At 39.7% G+C, this 24,981-nt stretch overlaps 1 protein-coding gene across 2 annotated transcripts; it reads left to right on the forward strand.

The window, feature by feature from the left end:
• The first annotated feature begins 1,663 nt into the window (after window positions 1–1,663).
• ZDHHC7 (zDHHC palmitoyltransferase 7) lies at window positions 1,664–24,512 on the forward strand. Of its 2 annotated transcripts, XM_074582796.1 has the most exons (9): window positions 1,707–1,872; window positions 7,318–7,408; window positions 8,279–8,364; window positions 10,340–10,662; window positions 13,343–13,467; window positions 18,085–18,181; window positions 18,649–18,730; window positions 19,948–20,078; window positions 21,141–24,512. In XM_074582796.1, exons 4-9 carry the CDS (start codon window positions 10,357–10,359, stop codon window positions 21,315–21,317), a joined length of 918 nt encoding a protein of 305 aa, XP_074438897.1. In that variant the 5' UTR covers window positions 1,707–1,872; window positions 7,318–7,408; window positions 8,279–8,364; window positions 10,340–10,356; the 3' UTR covers window positions 21,318–24,512. The 2 variants fall into 2 exon arrangements, with proteins under 2 accessions (XP_074438896.1, XP_074438897.1); XM_074582795.1 differs by lacking the exon at window positions 7,318–7,408 and having other exon boundaries at window positions 1,664–1,872.
• Window positions 24,513–24,981: the final 469 nt, after the last annotated feature.

Raw genomic sequence — 24,981 nt, forward strand, 5'->3', positions numbered from 1 at the left:
GAATAAATGATGTACTAGTGATATCAAGGGAAAACATGGAGGGAGAAGGAAGTTTTAGAAAAAGATCGGCTCTTACGATTTTGCATCTATAGGTGTTGACATACTTTTGAGTGGCAGAGGCGTTGGCATCAGCTACCCCATTTCTTTTGGTGTGTGAAACCAGCTGTTGGGAAATAGAAGACTAGACAAAAAACCAATCTTTTCTGAGGTCCGTATTTTTTCAGCACAGAAGCAGAAGGAAACGCAACAAAAAAACCCCAAACCACCCACAGACATGGGGGCAGATGTATTTTATTGCGCTTATCAGCATACACAACCCTTACGCACTTGCTGCCCGTGTCCCACTAGATGGTGTTCATGCTACAAGAAAAAAACAGGGTGCAGAAGCCTGCCTGAGCTGTCACTAATTTGTTTGTCACCCTTCAGCTTTTTTACCTTTATGTGCTTTAAACGTATCCTCAGCTCACACACCGCAAGGTTTTTTATTTTACCTTTCGTTTTTAAAGCTACTGGGTATCTCCTTTTCCTGATATGCAGTGGAATACACTGAATGATTATCATGAAGTAGTATCACAGAATTGTCTTGGTTGGAAGGGACCTTTCAGAGCATCGAGTCCAACCATCAACCTAACTCTGACAAAACCATCACTAAGCCATGTCACTAGGCACCACGTCTACCTGTCTTATTTTTAAATACCTTCAGGGATGGCGATTCCACCACTCCCCTGGGCAGCCTGTTCCAATGCTTGATAACCCTTTTGGTGGAGAAATTTTTCCTAATATCCAATCTAAACCTCCCCTGGCGCAACTTGAGGCTGTTTCCTGTTGTCCTTTGGCCTGTTCCTTGGGAGAAGAGACCGACCCTCATCTCTGTACAACTCCCTTTCAGGTAGTTGTAGAGAATGAGAAGGTCTCCCCTCAGCCATATTAAAAATTGTCTAATTTAACTACTGATGTTGAAGCCTAGGTTCGTTCAGTGGCGCGTTTAGTAAAGGGCCACAGAACGGGCTCTCAACTTAGCTGCCAAATCACCCTCTTGAGACCAACTCCTTGGAAGTTACGAGGGACTGTAATGAAGAAGCATCTGGACCTGCATCCAGTGATTTCGGGTGCAGGCAGACGTGCTGCTGCCGGTGGTGAAGACTCCCCAAGGGATGGAGGCCGGTGGGTTCCCGGGGTGCCGGCTCCCCCAGGGAAGTGAAGCCTCCCAAGGGATGGCAGCAGGCCCGTGCCCCAGGTGCCGCCTGCCCCATGGAAGGAGCCAGACGACAGGCCCGGGCTCTGCCCCATCCTGACGCCCGGGGGCAGCGGCCGCCCTGTCCGCAGGCCCGTCACCGCCGCTCCTCGCGACTGAGGTACCGCCTCAGAAGCCTATCGGTACCATTTTAGCCTGAAATCGTGATTCTTTGAAAAACCTGAGGGGGGAAAAGCGCGTAACCGCAGCGGCCGGAGAGGATGCGGGTACCAGATGGCGGGTACCAGGTGGCTGCCACCTCCCGCTCCGCGCCCTCAGGCGGGGCAGGGCGCGTGCCGCACGCACGCACGCGCGCCGGCGCCAAGGACGTCCCGCGGGGGGACGCGCATGCGCAGAGCGGCGCGCGGCCCCTCGCCCTCCCACCGCCCGCCGGCGCCTGCGCAGCGCGGCCGGGGCCGGGCCCCGCCCGAGGCGGCGCCTGCGCAGTGCGGGGCGCCCGGCTTCCGCCCTTCCCGCTTCCGGGAGTCCTCGGCTCTGCGGAGCGCCCGGCGTCGGGGCACGGTGGCGGTGGCGACGACGGCAGCCCAGTGGCGGGGGCTCGGCCCCGGCTTGCCCCACCGCGCCGGCGGCACGGCGCCAGGCGCAGCTCTGAGGGCAGCGGGGCCGCCGCCGCTGAGGTAAATTCAACCCCGGGCCACCTTCCCCTCACCCAGCCGGTTCCCCTCAGGGCAGCCGCCTTCCCCTGCCCGCGGAGGCCCGGTGGCCCGCTGAAAGGGTTAGCGGCGCTCAGCCTCCTCTCCTGGGGCAGGTCGGGGCCGAGAGCTGGGCGCCCCGTCGGTCTCCGTCCCGGCCGGTGTTGGGTGTCCGTCCTTAACGGGGTGTTTCTAGGTCTTGGCTGTGCTCCTCCCTCTTTTCGGGTTATTTAAACAAAAATAAATCAGCAGCCATGGAAACAAGTGCGTGGAAGGGTCCCTGCGCCCCGGCACAGTTGTGCTGTGGCGTCTCATCTGCCGCCGTGGGAAGCTGGAAGGAGCTGAGGGAGCATCAGCCATTTGACACACCACGCTTCCCAGTAACGTCCTGGCACTTGCTGTGGGGAGTTTGGCTCGCTTGTGTGGTGCTAGTTTTCCTTCTTTCCAGGAGAGAAGAACGGCGCTTACAGGAAGCGGGAATGTAGACAGTTCACATTCTGGAAAATGAGGGGGAAGACAGGTACAGCACGGCACGTCTCTAATCCGTGCCGTCAAAAAAAGATTGGGAAATCATTGATGGAAATAATTCACTATTTTCTATACTACATATACAGTTGTTTAATGGTATCAGGATGCTGAATTACAGCGATCTAATTGTTCGCGCTGATGAAGACGTAATTAGGTTGAAGTCACTGTGACTGTTCACATTAACAGGCTTAAATTAGATCTTTTGAAGTGGGTGCTCTCTGACTTTGAAAATTTACAGATAAAGTAGAGCCGTGCTGATTCATTAGTAGATGAAACTGATGTAAAATTTTAGTGGTTCTAGTTTGGAATTAAATAGCTGAAAGCTTTTTGTGGCTAAAAGAAATTGATAATACTTTTCATCTCTCTAAAACTTCCTCGGTTTTGCTCTAAAGCATTATATTTTGTATCATATACGTCTGATGGGTTTCTTTTTTATGCCTTTTATGAAGACATAGAACTTTTAAGAAAAGTAAATTGGTAGAATTTTGTAGCAGCTGAAAGGCTGAAGATGAAGAATATAGAGGAAATGTGAGGCTTTGCATGTGTCTGATATGAGGAACCATTGAAACAAAGGCTTTAGCACTCCTTTAATTGGTATTGAGAATTGCTAGTGAAAATAGTTCAGCTTTGATCTATGACATTACTTTTTGGCACCTGGAAGGAAGGATCATGTGTGGATATGGATATACTAACTGACAGAAAAATGTGCTTGCCAGCTTGATATTGCAGTGCGATCAGTAAATGTGATACCCGAGCTATTTTTAATGGAGTGTGAGGATATAGAGTATATTGATAAATGCAAAGATTACAGTATCATTTTTTACTCTATAAAGTAGAATGCCGTGCATCCAATTGACATTGGCAAACGAGTAAAACTTTCAGTTTCCACATAACAATACTGATATTGGTTTAAGCATCTAGCTTTCTGTAGTCTAATCTGAATTTGAGTTTGTGGCCGTATTCCAAAATAGGTAAGATATAAAGCGCAGCCATTACTCACATAGATTGTGTTCGTGTCCTTCTCTCAGGTAAAGGTTGTTCTTTAATCCAGAAGTGTTCTGTCCTTCCTGTTGTAGCTCAGTGAACTCTGTGTATCGGATAGTGTATACCTTTGCTGGGCACCAGCGTCTCATGAAATATATTTTCTTTGACTTCCACAGCTGTGGGGGAAAAAATCTGTTACCAAAAAGATACCTTGCTGAACATCTCGGGAGTTATTTGGTACTTATGGAAAAGTGACTTGATATCGCAAATCATACCAAGTTTATTGCTGATAGCAAAGCTCTTTAATACTTATTATAAATATGTGTTCTGAAGACATGCGTAGTTTTTTTCTTTCACTTTGCCTAACTTGTTTTACCCTGAATTCTCCTTGCTGTGTTTTGAAGATGTTTATAAAAATGCTGCTGGAATAAGGACATAAGTAATTAGATGACCAGCTTCCCAGTAAGACATCCATACTTGTGCTTAAGTACTTCTATATCCCTTTTTTCTGAGATTATTTAGAAGAAGCATATCCCCTTTTCAGACATGAAAAGAAACAATTCCAGTGCCTTCCTATGGCCTGACACTTGCTGTTTAGTAAGAGATGGGCGTAAGGAGAATCATTACAATAGCTAAAAACTTGACTGTGTTAAATACGCACTTACTGAAGATTGTCTCTTGAATTTGTTGCCAGGTGTTTGTGTATAAACAACATCACATTATTTACGTGTTTCCACTGTAAAGTGTCACTGTATGCCTGCAGTAGAGCAGATATGGGTCAGTACAAAGAAGGGCTACAAAGCATAAACAAGAAATTAATGAGATAAATATGGTACAAAATATATTAAGTTAGAGCAAAAGCAACAAGGATTTAGAGAGATGATGAGATGTGTCACTGAGAGTGTGGGATAGGTTTGGGGATAAGTTGATAATAACGCTTTGGGGTGGTATCATGTGTTGCTGTCACAAGCTATTTCAGTTGCTCTTTTCCAGAGTTGTGTGCATTGTGTTACATACACCCCAGATTGTTGAAATTGGGCATGTCTCTCTGTAATTACAGATAGCAAAAGTTGAGTCTGGCAGGGCTAAATTGGGGTTGTAGTTGATGGACTAGTTCTTCTGAATACTTGCTACTCTAGCAGTTCTTACACGTGTTATGGTTGCTGACAACAGCCTATGGTTAGGCTGTTGCTGGGGCTGAGCTAAAGGGTTTTCAGTACACTTACTGGTTGAAGTAGTTATTGGAGTAGTTTTATTTGTTTGCCGTGAGGCTGTTTGCTAGACCAGTCACTGAGAAGTTGAAAGAAGCCACAGTTTACTTACTAAATGGCTTTGCAGTTTGTATTGCAGGTATCAGTAATAAAAAGTAGGTTACTCACTTAAATTAGGCGTGATTACATCTAGACATTATCTGATGGATATTTATGTCAGCAGTGAATGGTCCAAATTGCCCATGGAATTGGATGCACTAGTAGGTGTGCCCATTTGGTTTACTTAAAATTTTTGCAGTTATTGAAGTTAATGTTTACACTGTGGCCTTTTAATGAGACTACAGTTCTGTGATTTTGATTTGCTATTGATGCTGTGCTTTCTTGGTAGGATTTAAATCCATCGTATGCAAGCGCTGCAGGATTATTATTCTAGTGTGCAGTATCTGTTAGTGTCCCTACAACTATTGACTTATCAGGATGCAATCAGAAATTTGGAAACAAAAGCATTCTCTTTACTGTGTTGTAACTAAAATATGAGGAATCTTAGGAAATGTCCGTTGTACAGCTTGAAGGAAAATGCAATCAAAAAACATTTAAGCTTTGACAGTTGATGGATTTTTAGCCTGTATATAAATTCTTAGCTATATATCTGTTTAAAAAAGAAATAAAGAATTAATAATAAAGAATTAAATTTTTTCCTACAAAAATGTTTTTCCTTTCATCCTCAAAAAATAACAGGGAAAAGGACTGTACTTAACCCCATTTTTTTAAATTTAATTGACAGTGCAGGGGCCTCATGATACAATAGCTGTATTGTGTCATTCATCTTCCTAGTGCCCTTGGTAACCTTCTTCCAGTAAGCTTAGAGAAGGGAGGTTTGCTGTTGCAGTAGATCTTCTTTAGCCCCATTAGAAAGGTAAAAACATCTTAGGCACAGTCATTTTGCAATACTATCTTTCCAGTGATCATGAGTTTGTCATGTAACTTCTTCAAAAGTTCTTTTTATTCCAATTATATATCTGCATTTTGAGCCTGCATTTCATTAGCAATGAAGTGCAGGTCAGATAAGATATTCTCAATCTGAGAATTTCAAACACCACCAAAGAGTAGAATGGCATCAGATTAGGTTTAATGCAATGACGTATGCAAATAGGTGACATTTTTCATGAAACATTGAATAATTTCATTTTATCTTCCAATGCTAGATAAAGATTTTTAAACGGGTTGCTTATATTAGAGACTAAAGTGTTGTGCTTTGTCCTGGAGGCTTGTGCTTTAAACATACAACAAAGACTCAATGTAAATTTGGTTAGGACAGGCATTGAAGCGAATAAATTAATAGTCTAGAGGAAAGCTGTGAGCATCTCAGTGGGGATGCTTAGCTCTTCATAAAGTCTAAGTGCTTTTCAAACATTGATCCTCTTCCCCTTGAAGGGAACCAAGGTGGGGGCTAATGGTGTAGGCAGCTGGAGAGGAGAACAACACAGAGAAGCAGAGGAGATGGAAGGGAAGGGAGAGATCACATGAGAATGACTAAATCTATTATTCTTGCAAAAGCTGAACTGTGGTGGCACTTCCATGTAAACCCATAACTGATGAGGCTACAATAAACACTGAAGTTTTGCACAGAATTGCATTTAGGAGTAGGGAACTGACTGAACAAATCGTGTCCCTGTCTTGTCGATGAATTCTCTGTTAACAATTTCAAATGATTACTCTGACTTTAATATTTCACCTGCAGAGGCTTAGCATGTCGTCTTCGATTGCTTGTCATCTTCAACTCAGAGAATGGGTGGGTGACACTGCAAATTAATGTGATACACTCAACCTGTCGTCGTCTTGTGTGTTTCTACTTAGCTTCCTCAAAATGCCATGTCAATGACAACTTAATGATTGTAGATTTCACAATATTGTGAAAACTTGTTTAACAAAAGTATAAAAGCTTATTTATGAAGCAAAACAGAAATCAGTCATTAGCTTCATGCAGTTATATATGCATAATAAGCATTTACATTACCTTTTAGGCTTGTAATAGAATATATGAGTTCTTTCAAATAAGATAAGAGGCTTCTAATTTTCAAGGGAAGTCTGCATTGGTATAATTCCACTTGAATTGGGAAAATTTGAAATTGTATACTGAACAACTCCATCAGTAACGCTGTACTTGGAATATTTTTTTTTCTAACAAGCTAGTTTCAGAAGCTTTCCTTTAGAAGTAAGTGGCTTAGTATTTTCTATGGCTGTTAAATGTCAGAATCCTTACATTACTCTCAAAATATATTAATTTAAACTAACCTTCCAGAAAAAAAAAAGTGAAGCTTCCATGTCACAAAGCTTATTTTAAATACTAGAAAATAAAACAATTGAAGAAATAAACCTAGGTACTTCTTTAGCCAACTTTAATCAGATGCAAGTTTGAAATTCCTACTCCAAGCTAGTAATTTTATTCTGTACTGTATAAAAGCAAAAAAAAATATTCCTTGGTCACGTATTGGGGATTTAATTGCCAGACAGATGTCACAGTTTGCAGCAGTAGGACTGGGTGAGAGAACAGCAATGGCAGTCAATGTTGTTGTGCAGAACAGGGGTCCCAACTTAATTTGCCAGAAACCAGCGCAGCAGCGCTTTCTGTGCAGCATGCGTGTGGTCACTAACTTTTCCAGTTAGAAACTGAGGTGACACCTCTTCTGTTCTCTTCCCCAAACAGACATCTAACTCAAGGTTTTGTGCTGCAGCCCTGCTCCAAATGCCACATTGTGATTTCCAGAAGTTAACCACTAAAATTTTCAAGCTTTGAGGTACTTCGTTTTCTAAATAAAATAAGTTCCTCCTCTTCTTTCATTACGAAAAAGGAAATCTTCTACACTTTAAAAACTACTGATGCTCTCCTACTTTGCACAGTTTGTGTTGGATTTGAGTATTACATCCTTGTGAAAAGGAAGGAATGTGATTCAAGATTGTGGAACATTCATATTGTAAAATTAAGCATGGTTAGAATGGCTTATGCTAGCATCTCAGTCCTTATACTGATTTATATATCATAAGTCATATACGGTAATGATTTGCCTACGTGGTGTAATTCTAGCAAGGAGAACTTTCTAAGTGTGTATTCCCTTTGGCATAGTTGTGGGTCATTTTCTTTTACATACAGATTCTGGAGTGAGTAGCTTCTTTATTTTAAATTGACCGTAGCTTGGTCTAATAATTAGAGTTAAACCAATTTTTTCCTATCTTATCTTACAGTTATAAAAACAGTGGTAGGCATGCATGCTTGTTATTAGAAATCTGCTACCAAAAGCCTTGCTGTAAGCTCTGAAGACAATCAAGTAAGATTATTCATAGTCTATCTCTTAGTCATACAGGAGAGGCAAACAGGAAAAATAAGTAGGTCTTTGGATACATTAGTTTTTAATGCTAAAATCTGGATATCCAACTCCTCTTAAAAAACAATGAACGAGACAGATATAATGTTCCTTGAAACACCGTTTCAAGTTTTTTAGTTTGTTCTTTGATAGCTTAATCTAAACGTTTTTTTGTTCTTGATCGGCAGCTTGTTTGCTACAAGTACATACAGTGTATTTCAAAGTACTTCTATCTACGTATATTATTTGTGGTTTTCTTGATGAAGCAAGAGTGCTTTACTAATCAGTTTGATGATGTCTTTTCAGATTACATCAGATATGACTATGTGAATAGCCTAGGATAGCCCAAAGGAAGGCCATGATGTCAGAATAGCATACAAAACATTTGTGAGGTACGTGGGGCTTTTCTCCTGTTGTGCTAAAAAATTTCTTGATTGTTTTCAATACAGTTAAACAAATTGAATACAGTAATTTTATTCCATTTAATTTGTGTGCTAGAGAAAATAAGAGCGTATGAGAGAGAGAAAAGGTTAGACAATGATATTTCTTAAAAGTTTTATATACCCGGTTTTGATGAAATAGCTGATTTGCCTAATTATCTTTGTGTTCCAGCTGCTAATTATGTAGTCTTTATGAAACTTGACTTTTCTTTTACAAGTCTTGACCACAAGGAGTGGTTGATATCCCAGAGTGCTATTGAAATTAATTGGCATAGATTGTAATTTTAACAGTAAACATTTAGAAAGATTAGAGTAACTTCAAGCAGCCAAAAGAGAGGGCCTTTACTTCTCTAGGTTAAGTTGTTTGAATTGCTTTTAAGGGAGGTGAAGTTTATTCTTTTCTAAGGTATTTTTCTAGTTTGTGGTTGCTTTTATCCCTGTCTTAGTAGCCGCATTCTGGTAGGAGAGGTGACTTTTTTGTTAAAAAAAAAAACAAAAAACAACAAACAAATAAAAAAAAAAAACACCAAAAAACCCCAAACAAACAAAAAAACCCCGACCTGTGTATAGAAAACACAATGCAGCCCACATTTAACTGTCTCCTATGAGTATCCCAGCCAGCTATTTTAACTGTAACTTTGGGATTTCTACACTGCAATGTGCGTATACTTGTTTTCATCTAGTCTCTTGGATTATTCCTGCCTAGTTCTAGCATTAAGATTCAAGAATCAGAAAGATTTACTAGGCAGAATATGTTTCTCAAGGCCTCAGTGTATAAGGCATATATTCAAGGTCTCGGGATGTAAACTGAAGTGCCATAATTCCTAACAGTCATATATAGGCTATCATTAATAAGGGGGGAAAACGGAGATTTCTGCATGACTGTCATCAGTCAATATAAATGCTTTCAAGTTTCTCTCAGACATGGCCTTTAATAGCATGAATCAGTATGATTTTTAGAACATGGTATACTTTTGAAGTAGCGGGCTATTCTTGATGCATAATGTTTAAGCTTTAATTTGTCTCCTGTTTGTTCATAGCACTTCAGTTCTGCCATTTTTTATCTTTGCTTGTTAGACATGTCTGGAAAATAATTCTGTTTTCATGAAAACTATTAAGGTTTCAAGTCTTGTTTTTGTTTCACATTGGAACAACAACAAAGCCCTGAAAGAGTTTTCATGAAATTAATTACTGTGTTCTTTGAAAATCTGATACATGTAATCCATTGTCGTGCTAATTTAACCACCACCATTTGTTTCCCTGAAGTTTGGTCTGATCTGAGACCATTACAATATAACTTTGTAACAGGTTTGGGGTTTTTTTCAACACAATAGCACTTTTGTCAACAAAGTTAGCTTTTTTTCTTATTTGGTCTGAATTTTGTTGTGAACAATGTACTAGAACAGCCTTATTTCCATTCTGTTTTTTCCTCCTGCTCTTCCCTGGGTTGCTGGAGCAGTATTAATAGTGAACAGTCTGGTGCCATAATTTGCTATTTTCCAAGAGACATGAGCTGTCATTTAATGAAGACTTTGTGGCTTAAATTTGAGATAAAAGAAAGAGGTTACATTTTTAACAAAAGGGCAAGAATGATTTACAGGCACACCAAGATGGAAATGAAACCATTCTAAAATCCCTTTGTCAAGCATTGAAGTTGCAGGATGGAAAAAAAAAAAAGCTATGGGATTATAAAACTCGGTAAATGGCTTACAAAGTTGTTGATTAAATTTTGTAAACAAGTATCTTTCGATTACAGAAATATTTCATCTTTATGTAGTCATAGAACTGTTCAGGTTTTGATCAAGAAAAAATATCTCAGTAGTCTGTTTTGAACTTGGATATGTTTTATCTTACCGAAATAAAAACTGAGAGCCACCTGTATTTCCAGTTTCCTCACACATAATAATGGTATCCGTGCTTCCTGCAGGGCAAGGCCAGAAAACCATGCAGTCATCAGGGCACAGATTCCGTGATGTTGAGCACCACCCGCTTCTTGCTGAAAATGACAGCTACGATTCATCTTCCTCAGAGGCCGACATGGCAGAGAGGGTTTGGTTCATCCGAGATGGCTGTGGTATGGTCTGTGCTATAATGACGTGGCTTCTGGTTGTCTATGCAGACTTCGTAGTGACTTTTGTCATGTTGCTGCCTTCCAAAGACTTTTGGTACTCTGTGATCAACGGTGTTCTCTTTAACTGCTTGGCAGTACTAGCTTTGTCATCACATCTGAGAACTATGCTAACTGATCCAGTAAGTATGCGATCATTCCTTGACATTGGATTGTTCTCTCCTGTAGCTCATCGTCTGCAGAGAAATTTGGAGAAGTGGTATCCGCTTTCTCCTGCTAGGAAAAGTAGTGTTAGATGCAGAACCCTCAAGTAGAAGGGATGATGTCTGTACTTCTCCTGTTGTTTTGTTAATGAATCCATAAATAATTTTTAACTTGAGGAGCAGGCAATATAAGATTAATGTATAAGGGAGAGGTAGGATCATGAGAAATACAGTTTATTTGCTAAGTATAACCCAGGTTCTGAAGAAGCTAATAAAGTTTTAGTCTTTTCTGTCCTACTTTTTCTTTGTCAGATATATTTTCAAAACTTCATAAGATGTTGTAGCTTCATCCTGTCATATCATTTGAAATGTATCTTCCATTTATGGCACATGAAAGAACTTTTAGAGGTAGACATGCTGAAAAACCTTGGTCACATATTGACATAAAGTAAGAACTACTGTCCTACACGATTCATACATTATTGTGTTTAGGTATTTGGAGTCAGTGGGAAGGGAGATTTAAGTTGCATCCACATTACAACAGTGTAGGTGGTCTTGACAGTACTCATTTCTTAGGAGTTTTACTATTCAATTCCAGAGGTTTGAGAGATGAAATTGTAGATTTTGTATTAAAATCTAGTACTCTTTTTAGGGAATAAATCTGGTGAGAGGAAAAACATCCATTTTCTCCAAATTTTTGGGGACAGTAACAGTGTATATAGAAGTTATGGGAGTGTTCAGAAAAAACAACAGGGTGTTGTAGTTAATGTGTTCTAGGTCTTTGATTTACTTCAGAGCCCACACCCAATGATGAAATGTTGACTTCTACAGACTGTGACAGCTAAGAAAGTTAATCGTTTAAGGATGGATTGCTTCAAAATATGTCCTCGTAAAACTGTGTGTCTTTCTAGAGCGATGTTGTTCTTTATGGATAAAACACAGTAGAAATTGAAATGAATCACTACCTTTTTTTTCTTTTTCCTCCACTCCTTTCCTGCTGACTCCTGGCATGGAAGACATGACTGTGTTATAGAAACAAAGATTCAAGGAAAAAAGGAATAAACTGCCTCAAAACATATGTGAATTAAATTTACTCTTATAACTATAAAAACAGATTTTTCATTGAAAGGAATTGGTGGCAGCCTGAGACTATGAAAGATATGTTTGAAAATGAGCGTATTTTTATCAGCAAAATACTAAAATCATGGCATGAAGTTACTGTCCGAAGTGACAGGTGAATAGGTGAATGTGAGATGTGTTTTATAAGCATAAAGTTGCCTGAACAAGATATATTGGTGCTTTAGGAGTTCTCTCTGAGATAATTCATCATGTTTACACCAAAGTATTAACTTCAATGAGAACATTCATATTGCAAAAAACACTTCAGCAATACAACGTGAGTGTTTAAGAAACTCTTTCAGTTTGTATCCCTGCAAATGCCAGCTGGCTCAAAGATGAAGCACCACTTAGCCAAAGAGTTCAGCTGGGGCAGAACTTGGGCTGTGTCTCGGGCAATACAAACACAGGATTGTTATTCCAGGCAAGAGGCAAAAAAAAAACCCCTTTCTGCCTAGTTGGAGAGGTGTTGTGCAATTGAATCTGAAGTGCCTGCTGCTCTGTTAATTCTGTCCCAAAAACTTCCTTAAGGTGTCTGTGTGAATTGGTGATGTTGCTACTGGGCTTTTTTTTGAATGAGAAATAATTATAGAATGTTGCAGATGATTTTAGCCAACCGGGAGAAGGCTGTCCCTGTCTGAATTTAAGTGCTGGCCTGGAGGAGTTGCTACAGAAAGGCCATTCCATTTATATTTCACATCCTGGTTTATTTCACAATCACTGACTATCACAGATAGGCCTTTTAACCCTATAAATAAGCAAGGTGGCAGTGTTACTTTCCATTATTTTCTTTTTACTAATCCAAAGTTAGATTCTGATCTTGCGAAGCTTTAGATTAAAATTGTTACTGGAAGAAGCAGTCTTGCCTACTATTTCTGTCCTGTCATCATCTTCCTCATTGTGTTGAAACAGCTACTAACGCAGCTCTGAGGTGAACAGCTCAGAGAAGTGATCGCTAAAAAATAATTTCCTGATGGATTATTTTTCTTCTGCATCAATTCCTTCAATGATTGTTGGTTCTCAAAAGCTTGTGTACGTGGGGCAGGTGGCTAAATCTTGGGTTTGGAGAGATGAAATAACATCTTTCAAGTAGTTGTTGCTGATTTAACTTTTGTGGATGGCTTGGCCTAATGTCTGAACATTGCAACAATTAACATATGCTGCTGTAAGAAAGCACGTCTCTTTTAGTAGTGCTCATTCAGATTAAATTCTCAGCAAATATTGTACCTGTAATACTTCTTATCTGTATGTAAAGATGCGTCTTCCTCTTCACTTTATGTATGCTGATCACAGCAGATTCTGTCAGAGTTATGCTAATACTTGGCCACAGATGGGTCTTGCCAAAGCAAAACTGAATCTGAGGTCAAGCAGAGGTAATTTATTCATTTGGAAATTATTCTGACTTATGGCAAAGTAGCTTTGAGTAAATGAACTTATTTCAGCAATTATCCTGAGATTACTGGTATGAAGTCTATATAATGTATTTTTAAACACTCTCATACCATTTAAGAAGCTTTCTCTCCTTTAATTGAAATGATTTCAGGGGGCTGTACCCAAAGGAAATGCCACTAAAGAATACATGGATAATTTGCAACTGAAACCAGGAGAAGTGATCTACAAATGTCCAAAGTGCTGTAGTATCAAACCTGAACGTGCACACCATTGCAGGTATGCCAGAGTTTTCTTTAAAGCAGTTACGCATATTGAGTCTTGGAATAACGTTCCTGATACTTGTTTTAATTTTTTTCCCTGCAAATTTCTTCTGATATCCAGTAAACTTCCAAATTCGTACATTGCAGAGTATTTTATAAGTATACTGTGGCCAAAAATGAATGTGGATGAGGGGAAAGAAGCAAGAGACTCGAGAAGTTTTAAAAATAATCGTACGGTGGTGTCTTAAATACTTTTTGATCTGTGAATATTTTTTCCTCTGCATCATTCTAATTATTGTGCCATACTGTTGATACTGCAGGGCAAAGGGAAGAATCTCAAGGAAATTTCTGATAGAAGCTGATTTAAGAAATGACTCCTGCAGTTTTAAATTAAGAAAATACAGATTAGTTTTAAACTATCTAAAGTGATAGTCTAGTTTGTGTCGCCTTGTCTTCATAGTGCATCGTTTGAAGTTAATGTGTGAATTGGCCGATTATTTTCCCAAAGTTGTACACAGAATTGGTTAAATGCACTTTTTCGGGCACTGTGGATTTGCATTTGTAATGTTTATTGTGTGAGAGTTGCAAATAGATATGCCTGCATAATTAAGACTTACATAAACATGTAAATGTTCCTGGTGGCGCTCTCTAGGTGTGAGGAGTGATGTGTATTGAATTGTGTGGCATATTAAATTTAAAAGTCTCTGAGTTAGTTCCCATCAAAAGAACAGAGTGAAGCCTTGTCAGGGCTCTCAAATTATTCTGTAAATTTGTGGTTTCTAAATTAAATGTCTTGGTGTATTACACTTATCTGTGTGAAAGCTATGGCTGAGGAGCTATTTCCATTATAAATACTCTGCCTTGGCACTGAAATCTTGCTCTTCTCTCAGATGTGAGTGGGTTTTTGTATCTGGAGTGTGAAGGCAGAAGTTTCATGTATAAATAGTCAAGTTTAGAATTATCTTCAGTTAGTTTATCTGTATTGTACGTTGGCTTTTGCAGATACCAGGTCTGCCTTCACGTGCAATGAGTTTGGTTCCGGCTGGCTTTATTAGCTCTAGATGAGTGTTACATGAACACAGCTGTACCAATTGCTGGATGGCCCTGGGGGTGGAAGCAGTGCAGCTGCTTTCTTGTGGCAGAATATAAGCTGTTAATCTCTGGGGATCCAGAACAGCTTTGTGCAGTCTGCTCAGATGTCCTGGCACTGTGTCCATGGGAAGCGGTGAAGGGACACCTGAGAGCCTCTGCTGAGCGTAGGTTGGATCTTGCTGATTTTCTCGTCTCAGATTTAGGCTGGCTCCTACAGAGACTTTTCAGGCATCTTTGTAAAGTGTTTCCCACATCCACGGTCCCGATAGGATTTGCTAATTTAGAAGCAGCCCTAAATGAAGACGTCTTATGTTGGACTCTATATATGAGTAAAGAAGCTGGAGTATTGGAGAGCCCAGAGCTGCTGCAGCTCTGTGCCCTGCAGAGTCCCTTGGGTACATCTGGGCCGTCGTCCTCAGCAGGGACTGGATTACCTTGGATGTTCCAGTAGCTTGTGATCCCAGATAAGGCAGTCTTGATTGGAAAATCATTATTTCTTCGTGGAAGAAGAATAAAAATAAGCTGAGTAGGGACTTTAAATACATTGTTTGTATCAAGAATTTGAGAGGCATTTATTGTTAAAGCAGACCAAGAACGGGTAGTGTCTACAGCAGAGGAAATCTGTGATACTTTCAAAGGGTTTGTTTTCACTCACCACTGGTTCAGGGACCTAGCTTTGCAGGTCTTGTGAATTGTTTTACTTTTCTATGCCTTGGTAAAATACCCTGTGGGATGTTCCACGTAAGGGCAAAGGATGCGTTTTAATGCTTGCACAGTGCATAGCTGGCTTCCCAGAACATCTGAAAGAGAAAGCCAGAGCCTGAAAGTGTATGTGCTGTCCTTTTGTAAGCCTGCTGACATGTTTTTCTCAGCAGTTGGATATCTGGTTTAATTGCCGTAGTTTCTGTTACTCGTAAAATACATGCTACTGGTAGTTGCTGTTAACTTTTCTGAAGTAAAACAAAAGATTCTTCTGTGATTTTTTTGAATGCTGAATACATACGGCATAGACCAGCTACCAGAATCTGATTCTTTGCCGTAGATTTAGCACTGCAGAAGTGTACCGAATAGAAAAGAGGTTTGTTTGATTATACTGCCAATATTTTATTGGTTTACAAACCCATTAAAAGGATGGTCTAGTCCCAAGTAGTCAAAGTGGCAATTTGCTGATAGAAGAGACCTGAAAATGGAAATTGAAGTTGGTTCCTGTTGGGAAATAGTTAGGCTCAAAGCCACAATGCATGTTTTGAGTAGTAAATTATTAACAGAAGAGGCTCTCATGATGTAGTTATGAAAATTGTTGTGCAACACTGCAGCAGAAGTTCTTTTGAGGAAGAAAAATAGTTTCATAATACACATTAGTGTTGGGAAAAAGAACAAGAAACCTTTATTTACAGCTAAATATCTAGCCTCAGTGAAAATACATTAAACAGATTTTACTAAGCAGTTAACATTTTCAGCATAAGGACGAGGTTTACCCTGGATGAATGCTATTTCATGTTCAGTGAAGGAGCACAGCTGTCATTATTTCTAGCCTATTCTGAGAGCCTGCATTTGTGTGTGGGGAACTCTTACTCAGAATCAAGACACTGAGAAGTTTGCGTCGGTCTTCCTGTGAATTTCTGTTCTCCAGACCAGTTTCTCTTTACCCATTAGCTGTGTCTTTCTGAATGTTATATTTGGCATTCAAAACTGTAACTGAACCTGCAGTTTGCTGAGCGCATTCAGCAGCAGTGCCAAGCTGGAGAAGACCTTCCCTCATCCACAGCTGCTTGTTCTCACTACCACAGTGCTCCTGCCTCTTGTGTAGGCGTGAGCGTTCATGCATAGTGAAATGACCCAGGTTGCAGCTAGTGGAATGACTTCCCAAAACTCTTGCCACATGAACATCTGGGCTTGGACAGGGGAGGGAAGGAGTAGAATACAAGTGATGGGGGTAGGAAGAAGGCAGAACCACTGTTTTAAGCATTCCTGTGAGTTTGTTGGCTGGAAGCGTTCGTTGAATTGTGGTGTGAGATTAGAAATGAAGGCAAGGTTCCAGACATCTGATGTCTTGGAGAGCTCTGCGTGGGCTTGTGAGAAATACTGAATGAGCAAAAGTGTGTCCTGCCCACCCCACATCTTCCACTGTTTGGCTTGATTGAGTCTGGATATGATTTTACTCATTCTTCACGTTAATAGTCTTTTTAGAGTGACAGTATATATTCTGTGTTACATTAGGAGGCTTGCAGGGTTGTGGGGACTGGAGTTAGCTTACCTTCCCGCAGAGCTTGGGAAATTAATGAGAGGCTGAACAGTCAGCAGGCTGTGAAATGAAAATCTTTTGGAGAGCCTTCTGACTGCCTTCTCCGGAATGATACCTGTTTCTTCTGCGCTAGAGAATGGTTGCAGTGTTTAGTTACGGTATTGGGATTTTCATTTGTAACTGGCGGTATTTAAAAAGCAATTTGCATAAGAGGATGAATTGTCTTTAATGTCCGTAAAACAAGAGGCAGTGGGAACATAAGGCCTGGGTTATGATAGCTCAGGGCAAAGGGAGCTTCAGAGGAACAGTGAAAGATCGTATAACCTGCACGGGAGTGTGTTCTGCCTCTTGCTGAATTACCTTATAATCAAGAATATGCGACGACTTTAAAATTATTTTATGCCTTGGAGTATTGATTTCACACACACACACACTTTCCCCTTTCTTCACTTTACTTCATGGCTTCTCATTGCAGCCCTCATGGATATTGTACATAAATAAGCATGCATTGAAAACAAAAGATTTTGAACAATAGTGCCTGCATTTTTTAGGCTTTGTAACTGCTGAAATGAAAACGTTTAATATTTTGGATGTTCTGCAGGAAAATCTGAAACACTTTGAGTGTGTGACTATCTTAAGTACAAAGCTAGGAAAATGAAATATCAGCATGACTTAAACTACTGATTTATGGAAGAACTTCAACACATGTTACAACTCCTCTGTTTCTCTTGTATAACTGTTGATGTGTGGCTGCAGATGGACCTGAATATAAGAGAAATGAGCCCAGGGGTGCTGTACGGCCTAGCAGATGTAAAATGGACTCACTGAAATATTTGACTTTTCTTTCTGGAAGTAACCTTGCCTCAAAACTGGGAAGAAACTAAGCAATTACTTGCAAGACTAGCAAAGAACAGTAGTGTTTAAGTATTCGTTAACAAATATGTAAAGAATGTGTGCTGCCTATAGTTCCAATATTTTTGTTTTATGTTGAGGAAGTGAAGTGTGACATGGTTACTGGGTTCACTTGATTGTGTGTTTGGAGATGTAATAGTGCTCATATTAATACTGTTTTTCTCATGTGAAGGGTATCTTATCCTACACAGTTATCTACACGGTTTTATAACAAGCGAAAGCTGCGTTTTAAGTGAGCAAATAAAACATGAGTAAAATCACTGTTTGCAGTTTTTCGAAAAAGTAGATTTCAGCACATTGTCTGATGACCACTAGATATCCTTGTTTCTACATTAAAATGCGAAGTATTCTTTCTCAACAAAAGTCTTTCTTCCTTTACTTTAGTATTTGCAAACGATGTATTCGAAAGATGGATCACCACTGTCCATGGGTGAATAATTGCGTGGGGGAGAAAAATCAGAGATTTTTTGTTCTGTTTACGGTAAGTGAAAATCAAGAGCAGCTTGGTCTCAGTATGAATCTACCTGGATTATGGCAATTTTAGTTGTTCTTACTATTGAGTTATGGCTTAAGGTCACATTTTTTTTTTTTGTGTTGGCTTGTTTGTTTTTTTCCTTCTATGCAAGATATTTTCCAAGCAGGAATATATTTCTACTCATACTCATTTTAATCTTGTAAAGTACTGTTACTTTATCTTAATCTTGCTGTGCTTTATGTAGTAACAATGAGTGGAACGGTTCTGTGATTTAGGGAGCTATTCCTTAAATTGTCATTGTTGCCCACATTTTTAGGTTCAAACTTAATTAGAATTTGTTTTTACATCATTGTATTGAATTAAAAATTGAAATAGGAAAGTATGTTCACTGTGCGGTGGTGAAGGCTGGCTGAAAGGAATGTCTGGTTTCCTACCTGGCAGCAGTAAAAGTAAGCACTCTCTCTTATTTCCAGATGTATATAGCCCTAATTTCAGCTCATGCGCTCGTACTGTGTGGGTTTCAGTTTTTCTCCTGTGTCCGAGGGCAGTGGACTGGTAAGGAAATACTTAACTTTCACTGTCATAATCTAGTAGATATTAAGAGAAAGTCATGGAATTCCACCTGTTTCCATCCCATGTATGAAATATTCTGGGATTTCAATCTTTTTAAAGTGAGGTCCTGAAAATGTTTCATATGTGTTTACCTATCTCTCTTTTTTTTTTAAATTTTTTTTTTCTTTCCTTTGATTTAGTCATTCGCTGCAAGAGCCGTGGCTCTCAAAGACATTCTCACTCCCTTTCCACATAGTAAAAATTTACCACCTCTGTAATCGGAAGGAAACAGATAGCTGGTCCTCAGCCACCTCAGCAGCACATTACCTGAAGCTGCCAGCTGGGCTTTGTGTGTCCCACCACAGTTCTTTGAACAACAGCTGAAACTTAAACAAATTTCTCCCTCGTTCTGTTACTGGAGCCAACTGTGGGGCTCTTGCAAAAAAAGACATTTCCTAAACTGTCCTAGTTGTTTGTTTAGGGCTCTGACTTGCATTTCTTAATGCTCCAGTGTGCCAGGGCTCATTCTGATCTTGTGCTTTTGATGAAAGATGGTTGATCATATGTTCTTCCTGGTACCTGAAGCAGTAGGGGAATCAATGTAACCGTTTTTTCCTGAATATTCCGTTAAATGGATGGAATCAGTCCTTTTTTCACTTGAAACACTCTGCTTCCTGCATACTATCACATTTATTCTTTATTTAACTATAATTGAGTTAATTCGTTGATAAGAGGATCTCCAGAGATGTGACCATAAGTGTAAGTCAGAACCTGATTACTTTGTGTGGTGAATTAAAAAAATAATAATAAAGCAATGGCAACAAAACAGAAATCTGGATTAACTAGCAAGCCCGAGCTGACAGCGGCGCTGGTTTTTACAGCGTGTGTCATGCATGAAACTTACAGCTGCTCCGATCTTTATATATGTGCAAACGTTTATTTGATATCCTTGAAATATTGAGGCAGGATTGCAGTAATGCAGTACCACGTGCTTTATACAAAGGCTAAAGTGTTACTTCCTTTAACTTCTTTATTTCCTTGGACAGCAAATAAAGCTGCTACAGTGCTAGAAATGAGAAGTTTGTTACAATTGTGAAATGTTGTTTCAAGTGTCAGATATTTAGCTTTTATTGCTGTTTGTTGAAGGGGGGATGTCTCCGTATGAACATGCTCTGTGTATTTTTAAATTTTTTTTGTAACTACATGTGTTGTTTTCACAGAATGCAGTGACTTCTCCCCACCTGTAACTGTGATCCTGATGATCTTCTTGTGCCTTGAGGGTTTTCTGTTTCTCACGTTCACTGCAGTTATGTTTGGCACCCAAATCCACTCCATATGCAACGATGAAACGGTAAAGAGCTCTACTTTTGTGGGCTTTAACAATTATGCTAGGAAGATGTGATTAGATATTGGTTTATTTGCATGAGGGGAGGCTCTTATTTTGGAGAAAACCCCAAATCTGAAATAGGTCATCGTTGTTATTTTCTACAGTTGTAAGTTTCGAAATACTTCCTTGGGGATTGCTTTCTACCAGAAGTTCTTGCATTATTTGCTTTTCTGATGTAAATTTTATAATTTGGTTTTCAAATTTCTGACTTCGGTTTGGACTTGCACTTCTCAACTGTCTCAAACTCCTGATATATGCCATGAGAAATGACTGCTTTTCTCAGGTTTATACTTAAACTAGCTATCTTGTATCAACCCTTCACGCTTTACTCTATTTTGATATACTTTATTAGACTGTAACCATGAGTTGGACGTTTGGCCTCCTTGCCCTTAGATCTGCAGTGTTAAAGCCTTGAGAGGATGTTGTGTGACAAATAATTGACTGGACGCATAAGGAATTTGCATCTTATGGCTGTTCAGAATTTTCTCATATCAGGCTGTTTTAAAGTGTACTTCTGTAGTGAGGAGTAGCTGTGAAAAACAATTGGTAAATATCCAGCCTTCATTAGTGGGAAGTACGGAAATGATCATCAAAATAAAACATTTGGGAGAGCAAGCCTAGCTTCAGTAATGGCAATACAAAAGCCTTCTTGGAAGCCTTATTGCCTGGTTTCATTAACTGAGTAAACAACTGCTAGTGTAGGTATATTGCATGCAGATCCTCTACTTTTGCATCAGCTTTTTTGGTCATTTTTGTCTTTTACTTTGGGGATGGGGTGAGGGAGAGAGGTAGAGGTAGACCAACCTTCTGGTATACATTGTGTGTTCTAAGTCTTCTGCCCTGGACCCACAGGGCTAAATCAGCCATCCTTATTTCTTCCTTACTAAATAAAAAACAGTAAAACTAATCAGCTCACTAGCTATACATTAAAAGAATGCAAAATAGTCACCAGTTTTGATAACTGCTATTAGAGTTTACTAATCTTTGGACTTAACAGTACGTCACTGCATGTCTGTTTGTATACAGGAGATTGAAAGACTGAAGAGTGAAAAGCCAACATGGGAGCGGAGACTACGTTGGGAAGGAATGAAATCTGTCTTTGGGGGTCAGCCTTCTCTCCTGTGGATCAATCCTTTTGCAGGATTTCGAATCAGGCGACTTCTACTCAGAGCAAAGAAAGGAGGACCTGAGTTTTCTGTTTGAGTCTAATTATGCTGGAACTTGCAAGAATACTATATAATATTTATTTGGGGCCAGAAAAGGCTGTCTACGTATAATCTGTGACCAGGTGAAACTGATACCGGACATTTGCTTGTAGCAAGCAGAGTTTTATACGTTTATCGTCACAGACATCTCATTAACTTTCAGAGACGTGAACTGGATCTGTAATGGTCTTAACAGCAAGATAACAAAGGAAAAGCACGTGCTCACACTAAAGAAGCCAAATGTTGTCATGCTACTGTAATTTATTTTAGGAGATTAATTACCCATTTTTGTTAAACCCTTTTTATTTGATAAATGTTGGGGAATTACCTGTGTGTTTTTATAAAAAAGTATATACTTAGTGCAGTTGTCAATCACAAGGAGGAGCGCTATGGTGAAAGTTGATCTCAAATGAGACCTAGCCTTCTAAATCCAGTTTTCAGGGAATAGTGGGGTTTGTTCCGTTTTTAATTTATATTTCAGTTTGTCCTAATAAACAGAGCTGTACTCTCGTGTCCCACTTCAGGCACACATTCCTCATATGCAAGTGATTCAAAGGACTGGTGCACACAACAGCATAACACGTCAGAGGCACTATTACACCCCTGCCAAATGTCTTCCCAGGCTCACAAAAGCATGTCTTGTGTTTGGCGGTATTAATCTCATGTGGCATTTAGGTAAGTTCTAAATCTTCAGGAAACAACACGTTTAGCCGACGTCTGTGGGCCAAGTCGTGCCCTCAGGTATGCATCTCCGATTCTTAACGCATTGATTCTAGAGGAACTCAAGTGTAGGTCTTTGAGGATTATATTTAGTCCTCTGTGCAGGGGTGAGTGGGACCGGTGACTGTATCCTCCTGCGTGAGATGAAAATGAATGTACCGCGGATTGGAGTAAACTAACTGAAAACAGTTGTCTTCGTAAGCTCTTGCTCTGCCCCTTTTTTTTTTTTTATTGTACAGACTTTGCATAGAAGGAAAGCTGTTAACTTAATGATCCCTTGAACAAAGGCGTGAGAGGAATGAGGGAGGTTGCCTCTTTCTCAAGTACAGCAGATCTTAAATGTAGAAGTATCTGCGATAGAAGAGATTATTTTGAATTTAACCGTTTTCCAACCAAAACTACTTTCAAGAATCGAGAGCAATATAGTTCTAGAACTGCTTTATGTGGGCCTGACAAACAACAGTAGTGCTAAGAAATGTTTATAAATCTGCAGGTAATGAAATACAAGCTGCAAGTAATGAAATTCAGCTAAAAGTGAATTCTTTAAAAATTCCATTTAGACTATTTTTTATATTATTGTTAATCTGTTCTATAAATTACTGACAATATAAAGGATAAAGCAGGAGCCTTGATGCATAGCTTGAAATCGTGCCTAGAAAGTAAATAGCTCCCTGTTCTGGGACTTGCCTTAAAATTGTCCTGTTCGTGCTTTTGCTTTGCCAGTAGCACTGAGGATCTGTCCCACCTCAAGCAGTTCAACGTGCTGAAGAATCTTGCGTTAAAAAGTTTACGTACTACGGAAGCTATACTTTCTTTTTTTTCAGTGACCTGCTTCTCCATTTCTTCGTAACTGTTTGTGGCATCCCGATTCCAGCTTCGTCGGGTTTTATACCATTGCGGGGGGTGAGATTACTAAGGGATCCATTTGTTATCTATGGCCCTGCGAACAAAACTGTGCAATACGATGTAATATGTTCACTTTGCTTGGGGGCGACGATGTGTAACGCTGGACGGTTTCTAGGTGGACGCGTCTGATGAAATTGCGGTCAAACGAACAAAACCTATGTCTCGTGTAACTGAGGGGGAAGTTGGAAGTTCCACAAGGATCTCTGCGTGCTCAGTTGCACACCTTAAAGATTGGGAAGAAAGGTGTCTGGCTTTGTCATGAGGCTCTTAATGTGTATATTGTTTAATAAAATATCCTGGTGGAAATCAGAAAATATCACTTCAAGCGGCTGAACCCTGTGACTTAGCAAGTGTGTGCGTGTGTGAAATCAGGTTTACTTGGCTTTTCAAACCCTTGTTACGTTGTAATTTTTTTTAATGTAAAAAATAAAGTAATGAATTGAAGTCTTAGTTGATTAACTGCTGCTCTATATGTCACTTTTTTTTGCACAGGCACGTGCATATTCACATACGTTTAGGTTACAACAACTTCAGGGTAATGGTCTTGCATCCTTTGGCTTGTAACTTGTGTGTGCGCGTGTATCAAGTAACAGATGGTACTGCTCCAAATTAAAGATGCTACTCTGCTTATGAAGGGTTTTAAGCTATGCTAACTGCTCGTTTCTCTGCACAAATGTTGACTTTTTCCACTAATTCTGTAGCTCCGGGTACAAAGACAGCCAATTATGCAGCAGCAGTTCAGGTAGTTGTCGACAGGGCACAACTGACCCAAGGAGGGTGAGGGCGAGGAGCAAACAAGGTCTACAAAGGCAGGAAAGGATGGAGAGGCTGGAAACAGTTTATTTCCCGTTTGCAACAATTCTAAAAAAAATACTTTGGTACCTTTCCTGGGTGTAATATCGCACTTTTGTGTGCTGTTATTTCTACGGAGAAAATAGCTCCAAATACATTCCTGTAAACTTTGTGCCACTTCTGCTTGTATTTTGGAGCAGGTTGATGGTTTGATTATATTTGTATGCCGCAACAGTTAGGCTGTTCTGTGCTTACGTATATTTTAGGGAAGACCTTGTTTACTCTCCATCCGGAACAGAGGTCTCCGCAGATGGATCCTGTTAATTTATCTCACTTTTGTTTTCTTGTTTAATTTCTAGTAGTAATGTCAGGTGGTTTCATGAACCCTTTTCTGAAGTCGTAGACAGCAGCAGTGACAAGCCAGAATTCATTTATGGACTTCTTTATGGCTATCCTGTGTGGAAATGTTGTTTTTCTGCGATTGTTCTCACTTCTTTCTGTTGGCGCTGTGTTAATATGGGAATGTACTCAATGCTATTGGAGAGAGAGAAGTGGCGTAAGAGCTTTTGAAATACAGAAATTGGACTGTAAAATGATTCTTGGATCTTTTAATAACACTAAGTGAAATGCACCAGCACTACAGTTGTGTATATTTATTTTTTTAAGTGTTATTCCCCTGAACAGCGTAACAACTCGATGCACGCGATGTACTTTGTGGTTGAGTCTGGATCGGTGCTTCTTGACTGATGAGATTGTTAGATATTTTTTTATTATTATTTTATTTTTTTTGCTTCTGTCACTTATTCGTTCTTTTTTGTGTGTTCTGAATTTCTCCATGGAGAAGCACTGTCATTCAGGTTTTGCAGTGTTTCCCGCAGTAGCGTATTGGCTGCTGTAAATGCCCCTTACTCTTGTCACACCCAAATAGAGCTCTGGAAAATAGCCAGCATGCGTCAAAGCAATCACAGTCTTAGTTTCTTAATAACTTAACTGTGACTTTGCACCTCCCAAATATTTTTGCAGTTTCTCTTAATGCTGTAGTGCAGGATAAATTTAAAATAGATTCAACGTTAATACAGTCAAATGTTATAATTGGCAAGGTGATGGATAATTTACGGAGAAATAGGTCAGATCTTATTACCTGAGATGCACAATTCACGTCTTGCCGGACAACTGAAATATTTTTAAATGATGGCTTTGAACTTCTTTTGTTAACAAAATCACGATGCCGATAAAGCAGAAAT

This window comes from Larus michahellis, chromosome 4 (assembly GCF_964199755.1).
Source record: "Larus michahellis chromosome 4, bLarMic1.1, whole genome shotgun sequence".
NCBI lineage: Eukaryota > Metazoa > Chordata > Aves > Charadriiformes > Laridae > Larus > Larus michahellis.

What these genes read in the sequence shown, in the direction of transcription:
- ZDHHC7 (XM_074582795.1), top strand. Translation starts at nt 10,357, where the DNA reads ATGCAGTCATCAGGGCACAGATTCCGTGATGTTGAGCACCACCCGCTT. An exon ending in GATTTTTTGTTCTGTTTACG is followed by an intron (nt 18,182 to 18,648) that starts GTAAGTGAAAAT and finishes TCTTATTTCCAG; the next exon opens with ATGTATATAGCCCTAATTTC. An exon ending in TGTCCGAGGGCAGTGGACTG is followed by an intron (nt 18,731 to 19,947) that starts GTAAGGAAATAC and finishes TTGTTTTCACAG; the next exon opens with AATGCAGTGACTTCTCCCCA.